The 6,996-nt window shown below is 33.4% G+C and overlaps 1 protein-coding gene across 2 annotated transcripts; it reads left to right on the top strand.

Annotated features, from left to right (window-relative positions):
* Positions 436-4,035, top strand: LOC18587368 (U-box domain-containing protein 44). 2 transcript variants are annotated; one of them, XM_018129600.1, is made up of 4 exons: positions 436-758; positions 974-1,842; positions 1,931-2,231; positions 2,394-3,847. In XM_018129600.1, exons 2-4 carry the CDS (start codon positions 1,048-1,050, stop codon positions 3,845-3,847), a joined length of 2,550 nt encoding a protein of 849 aa, XP_017985089.1. In that variant the 5' UTR covers positions 436-758; positions 974-1,047. The 2 variants fall into 2 exon arrangements, with proteins under 2 accessions (XP_017985089.1, XP_017985090.1); XM_018129601.1 differs by lacking the exon at positions 436-758 and having other exon boundaries at positions 1,048-1,842; positions 2,394-4,035.

Here is a 6,996-nt window from a genome sequence, read left to right on the forward strand (position 1 = left end):
ATAATTTATTTAACAATTTTAAAATAATTTAAAAGTTTTTTTAGAATATATATCATTTTAAAATCACTGATTCAATAATTTTTTAAATTTAAATTATTAATAATAATCGATTTAAATAAAAATTTAATAATCTCATTTATATCTAAGGTGAGTTGACCTTGTCACAAAACACTTTGTAGGGTATAGCTATCCTAAACTCGTGCCCTTTCTGATTGGTGAGGCAGGAACCTGGTCGCTTCTTTACCATTCAAAGCTTGAGAGAAATAGCTAACTATTGCTTAGTCTAAATCATAAAACAAGCAAACAAACAGAAAAAAGAAAGCAGAGAAACAGTGTTCTTTTGACTCAGTCTTCTCAGACAAGAAGAAGAAAATTGTAATAAAGAAGGTAATCACAGGTCAATAGCCCCAAAGGTGACATTAGCATTGACATTGACATTGACAAGGAAGATACCCTTCTCCACATAACTCCGAACTGCATACTTCCATTTCCACAACTTTCACCAGTTTTCCTTACAAAGAAAAATCCGCCCTCCCCCTCTCTGTTTCTTTGTTCGGGTCCAATGAAGGAAGCTGACAAACAGATTGATACACGGGGAAAAACGAGTTTGGGAGTCATGGGGTCGGTCTTTTCTACCCTCGCCTTTGGTTTTCTTTCTTTGTTTCTCACTCGTGTTTACCCCGTTTAAGACGGATTAAAGATTCAAGGCCGTCTCTGTTTCCTGGTCTTGTTCTCAGTCTTTGATTTCCAATCTTCAGGTTAACTTCCTTCTCTTTTCTTCAACCCTGAATTTTCTTCTTCTTTATGCACATGTATATATAAATCTAGGTTTGTATGTAATTTTTACGTATAAGATGTTTTATCTGTGTATAATTTTGTTTTTCCTTTGATTTCTCTGACACATCTCTGAATTTGGCAACCCCTTCTCTGTTTCTGCCAAAACCCCTTGTTCCTGTTTGACCCCTCTGTTCAGACACTGGAAAATCCTCTGTTTTCAACCGTTCTGTTTTTCCTTTTTCTTTGCTGTACTCTCTAAAGTTTTAAAGAATGAAAAATACTGACAGAAGAAGATTCCCTGAGCTTGTATCAGAACTACAAGCTTTAGTGGAAGAGATAGCCTCACTTGCAAAAGAATCAGGATCTGAAAGAGAACTATTCTCTGAATTCGCACGTCTTCTCAATAAACTTGCTCCAGTTTTGAGTGATATAAGGGATAACAAAGATGTCATGGACACGGTCACTATCCGAAAAGCGATAGAATCGCTCGAGAAAGAGCTTAAACGTGCTAAGACTTTGATCAAAACCCCTGATTCAAAACAACCGAATATATGGATCGAAGACGTGATACAAGATCTGGGGAGATCCATAGGCCTTGTTCTGTTTGCTAGCATTGATCTTCATTTTGATATGAAAGAGAGAATTGGTGCATTGCATAAAGAATTCATGACTGTGAAGTTTGATGCAAGCTTAAGTCCAAGTCCTAGCCCATCTCCAAGTCCAAGCAATGGATCTGCGTATGTTAGTGCCACAGCATCAGAGAAAGAAATCGAGGAAGAAAGGACGGAAATTGAGGAGGAAAGAACAGAAATAGAAGAGGAAAGATTGAATCTTACTATCGATGATGCTGTCCTGCAACTGAAGTATGGTAACGATGATGAATTCAACTTCGCGCTTTTGGGGTTCAGCGAGTCTATTAGGCAAGGATTGATTACAAATGAATGGATAAATGAAGAAGGCATTATCTCCATTCTAGTTAATAGGTTGGGATCATGTAAGCCAATCAACCGTTTGATCATTCTCCAGATACTGAAACAACTTGCTTTAGAAAATGCTGAGAACAAGGTAAATTATACTGATGAAGAATCTTTTCTTTCAATTTCTCATTCTGTTCTCAATGGAAAGTTTTCTTACATTGCACACTATTTAACAGGAGAAGATGGCAGATGCTGCATCTTTATCAGCATTGGTGAAATCTTTGACGCGGGATGTGGAAGAGAGGAGGGAAGCTGTAGGGCTGTTGCTTGATCTGTCAGATCTTCCTGCAGTTTGGAGACGGCTTGGCAGAATTCAGGGATGCATTGTTATGTTGGTTACCATGCTTAATGGGGATGATCCAATTGCTTCGGACAATGCTGGGAAGTTGTTAAATGCATTGTCAAGCAATACACAAAACGCACTGCACATGGCAGAGGCTGGTTACTTCAAGCCCCTAGTGCACTATTTGAAGGAAGGTAACAAATAAATACCCTTTACTTGATAAATTTGAGTTCTTGATTCTAGATTTTTTGCAAATGTAGTATCGAACTAAGAATGTCTATCACAATGTGCAATTCTATCATGTTTCAACTGAAGGGCTTAAGTTACCTGTTAAAATCATCACTGTGTCTTGCCAGGCTCAGACATGAGTAAGATCCTCATGGCAACTGCAATGTCAAGAATGGAGCTCACTGATCAAAGTAGAGCCTCCCTTGGAGAAGATGGAGCAGTGGAACCTCTCGTTAAGATGTTCAATGCTGGAAAGCTTGAAGCAAAGTTATCATCTTTAAATGCATTGCAAAATCTGTCAAACTTGTCGGAAAATATACAACGATTGATCACTTCAGGCATAGTAGTATCTCTGCTTCAGCTCCTTTTCTCTGTCACATCTGTGCTCATGACTCTTCGGGAGCCTGCTTCAGCAATTCTTGCAAGAATTGCACAGTCGGAATCTATTCTTGTTAATCAAGATGTAGCGCAGCAGATGCTCTCCCTTTTAAATCTCTCAAGTCCAGTAATTCAGTATCACCTCATACAAGCACTCAACAGCATTGCTGGCCATTCTAGTGCATCGAAAGTTAGAACGAAAATGAAGGAAAATGGTGCAATTCAGCTTCTTCTACCCTTTCTGACTGAAAGTAATGCGAAAATCAGGACCGGAGCTTTGAATTTACTTTACACTCTTTCAAAATATTTACCTGAAGAAATGACAGAACAGCTAGGCGAAAGCCACCTAATCATCATTGTGAACATTATCTCATCATCACCGTTGGACAGTGATAAAGCTGCTGCAGTTGGCATAATGAGCAACATACCAATTAGCAATAAGAAAGTGACAGAAGTTCTCAGGAAAGCAAATTTGCTGCCAATTTTGGTTTCCATTATGACTTGCACTCCTTCAACCTTAACATCCACATGGCATTGGTTAGCAGAAGGCGTTGCAGGTATATTAATCCGATTTACAATCCCTTCTGACAAGAGACTACAGCTTCTCGCAGCAGAAAATGAGGTGATTCCTTTGCTTGTGAAGTTGGTTTCCAGTGGATCATTGGCTGCTAAATGCAAAGCTGCTACCTCACTGGCTCAGCTATCACAGAATTCGCTATCCCTACGAAAGTTGAAAAAGTCAAGCTGGTTCTGCGTTCCTCCTTCTACCACTGCATTTTGTGGAGTCCATGATGGCTACTGCTTTGTTAAGAGCACATTTTGTTTGGTCAAGGCAGGTGCTATTCCTCCATTAATCCAAATATTGGAAGGTAAAGATAGGGAAGCAGATGAAGCTGCTCTAAATGCACTTGCAACTCTGTTGCAAGATGAGATTTGTGAAAATGGAAGTAATTACATTGCAGAAAAGGCAGGTATTCAAGCAATCATCAAAATCCTGGAATCAACAACTGTAAAGGCTCAGGAGAAAGCACTATGGATACTGGAAAGGGTTTTCAATGTTGAGGCTCATAGAGTAAAGTATGGGGAATCTGCTCAGGTAGTGCTCATTGATCTAGCTCAGAATGGCGACCCCAGGATAAAATCATCAACTGCAAAATTATTGGCACAGCTTGAACTCTTGCAAGCTCAATCTAGTTACTTTTAAGACAGTACAAATTCCTACTATCTCACCAACTGGTTTTTTGCATGTCAATTTGCTTTTATACTTTTTTACACATTGTTTTCTTGCTTTATATTTTGTATTTCCTATAAGTTTTGTTTGGTTATTTTCAGATGTATCATAAGAAAAAAAAAAACATTCTTGATGTAAGTAAAATAATAATTATCGGTATTGAAGTATTCGGCTTAATGATAAATACATATATGCATTTTTCTATTCAAAAGTTAATTGGCATAAAATTTAAAAAAGTCTTTAAATTTTTCAAGAAAATTCAAATAAGTGTTTATACTTTTATTATGTTCAATCAAATTTTTATATTTTTATTTTAAACTAAATAAGCTCTTATATTTTTATTTTGAATCAAACAAACTCTTATCATTAATAATTGATTTAGTAAAAATATCATATCATTTTATGATGAGTGACACTAACGTGGCAGGTTAACATATCATAATTGACGATATCACATGTTAATATATAATAATTGATAAAAATGTGATATGTCGATTTGATATGATAACATGGTTATGTGATATTTTTTATTCTCCACATCAATGTCATGTCAATGCCATGTGAATATAAAATAATAGGTGACATTTTGACTAATGATAATAAGTCAATCATTAAACATAAAAACTTATTTAACTTAAAATAAAAGAACAAGAACTTGATTAAACGTAATAAAAGAATAAAGTTTATTTGAATTCTCTTAAATAGTTTAGGAGTTTATTTGAGTATTATGCCATGTTAATTTAAATTTCCTCTTCTTCAATAATAATAATAATAATAGTAGTAGTAATAGTAGTAGTAGTAGTAATAGTCATTAAGCATTCAACTTATTTAGTTTTTTATATATATTTGGTTAAATTATATAATTAGTCTCTGTACTTTATAAAAAAAAGTGAATCAGTGCCTATATAATAATTTGTATAAATTAGGTCCTTGCATTTTTTTAATTTGCTAATTTTAATCACTAATTCTAACACGTTAATTTTCAACCATTAACTAAATTGACGTGACATTTATTGTTGATGTGACATTGATTATGTGATGATGTGGTATTGACTATGCTAATTTAGTGAAAATGTTGACATGGCAGTTGGCATGTGACATATATAAAAATCAACTAGGTAAGCAAAATCAAAATTCACTGTTCAGAAAATGGTATTAACTAAAACGTTGGAAGGAAAAATATATAAAAATTTGGATGCGGGAAATCTCAAACATATACAAAAATATATTTTTCTTTTCAAAAAAAATAATTGAAGGGAATTACATGTCTTTTTTCAAATAAAAATAAGAAAAATTACAAAATTTAGATCAAATTGAAAAACAATTGTGTCTATCTAATCAGAGTTTTTGTTTTATTTTATCTAAAGGGGCTTGAAACTGTTTTTATCTAAAAGTGTTTGAAAAATGAATTGGGATTGGGATTGGGATTTTAGAGAAGGAAATAGAAAAAGAAGAGATTTTTTCTATTTTTGTGATATCTTTGTCATAAAGAGATTTCATTTCTCTAGATTACTTTGAAAATCATGAAAGTGAAGTGTTGATTTTATATGTTTTTGATGATAACAAAACATTTCTTATTCATTGGTGTCTAATTATATTATTTAAGTATGCAAAGGAAAACTTAAATTTATTAATATAATTGATATTTGAAAGCAAGTCAAGATACTTATTCAGTTACAAGATGGGTTAATTGGTTAAATAAGCAAAGCAAAACTAGTTTTAATGAAGATAGCTTACTCTTAACCGATTAACATAGATTCTTAATCAATTAAAGTAATTCTGGACACTACATTAAGAACAGGCAAAAAGGTTTTAATTGGTTAACACAAGGTTTAATTAATTAAGAGAGTGATGGATGCAAAATAGAAAGTTATAAATTAGTTAACCAAAGGGGCTAATTAATTAAAGGCCACACTTGAAGTATCAAAAAGTGTCAAAATTCAAAATGAAGTTGATAGATGGAAGGGTGTCAAATGACGGAATTCAAATTTGAAGATATTTTAATCGGTTAACACTTTTTTCAACCAATTAAAGTTGAAAGAGGAAAGTCTCAATTAGTTAAAAGGACAGACTAACCAGTTAAAGGAAGACTGCTGGTTGGAAGAAGTCTGAAAACAAAATGTTCTTAACTGGTTAAAGCCATCTTTAACTGATTAGCACGGTGAAGCAGATTGTGAGATAGAAAAGCTTTAATTGGTTAAATCTCATTTTTAATCGATTAATGAGAAACTACTAGTAAAGTTGGAAAGAGCCGTTAAAAGACTAAATAATAGCTATTTTTGTTCTAAAATTATTTCTAATGGCTATAAACTATTCTTGAATATTTAAAGAGGTTCAAATAGTCATAAATGAAGAGACAACATTTAGGAATAAGATTAGAGCCAAGAAGTGTTAGAAAGTCCTTTTTTCAAATGTGCTTCACTCTTATCTTTGTAAAAGAGGTTTGAGCTTAACTTTATACATTTTAGATCAATTAAGTAATCAATTATACTTTATTTTTTTTGTATTATTTATTTACTTAGAGTGTGAGAGATACTTTGAAGGGTAGACTAAGTTTGGAAGGCTTAGGGATTTTGTAAGGGTTTGGAGCTTGGGTTAAAAACTCATTTCGTAAAAGCTTGGTAAAATATATTAATTCTACTAGTTTAGTGAAAGTGAGTTGAAAATCCTTGATTGAGAGATCAATATAGTAAATGTAGTCAAAGGTACCGAATTACTATAAATATTTGTATTTTGTCTATTTTTCTCTACCTTCTTTTTACTTAGTGCCTTTTAACTTCAACAAGTTTTAAACCTTCAATTTCAAAATTATACAAAAAGTTTTTCAAGCTCAAGAGCTGTCTTCAAAATATTTTTTAACTGCTATTCACTCGCTTCTGGTACTTTATTGGAACCAATAAGAAGCACATTTATTATCCATATAAAAGCCATTCCAACAGGCAAGAAAAATGGAGCAAAGCTTGCAAAGAATTGCTTGAAGGACCCCAAAGGCAATAGAGGGCTTGATAAATCAATCAACCAAATTATCAAGTTGTTTGGCAAAATATCCAAAGTGCGTGCTAGTTTTGCTTGTTGAGCCAGCAATTGATCAATCTATTTGGACCATACCTTCAGCTAAAGAT

The sequence above is a fragment of the Theobroma cacao genome, chromosome 10 (assembly GCF_000208745.1).
Source record: "Theobroma cacao cultivar B97-61/B2 chromosome 10, Criollo_cocoa_genome_V2, whole genome shotgun sequence".
Classification (NCBI taxonomy): Eukaryota; Viridiplantae; Streptophyta; class Magnoliopsida; order Malvales; family Malvaceae; genus Theobroma; species Theobroma cacao.

What these genes read in the sequence shown, in the direction of transcription:
- LOC18587368 (XM_018129600.1), top strand. Translation starts at nt 1,048, where the DNA reads ATGAAAAATACTGACAGAAGAAGATTCCCTGAGCTTGTATCAGAACTA. An exon ending in TAGAAAATGCTGAGAACAAG is followed by an intron (nt 1,843 to 1,930) that starts GTAAATTATACT and finishes ACTATTTAACAG; the next exon opens with GAGAAGATGGCAGATGCTGC. An exon ending in AGTGCACTATTTGAAGGAAG is followed by an intron (nt 2,232 to 2,393) that starts GTAACAAATAAA and finishes GTGTCTTGCCAG; the next exon opens with GCTCAGACATGAGTAAGATC.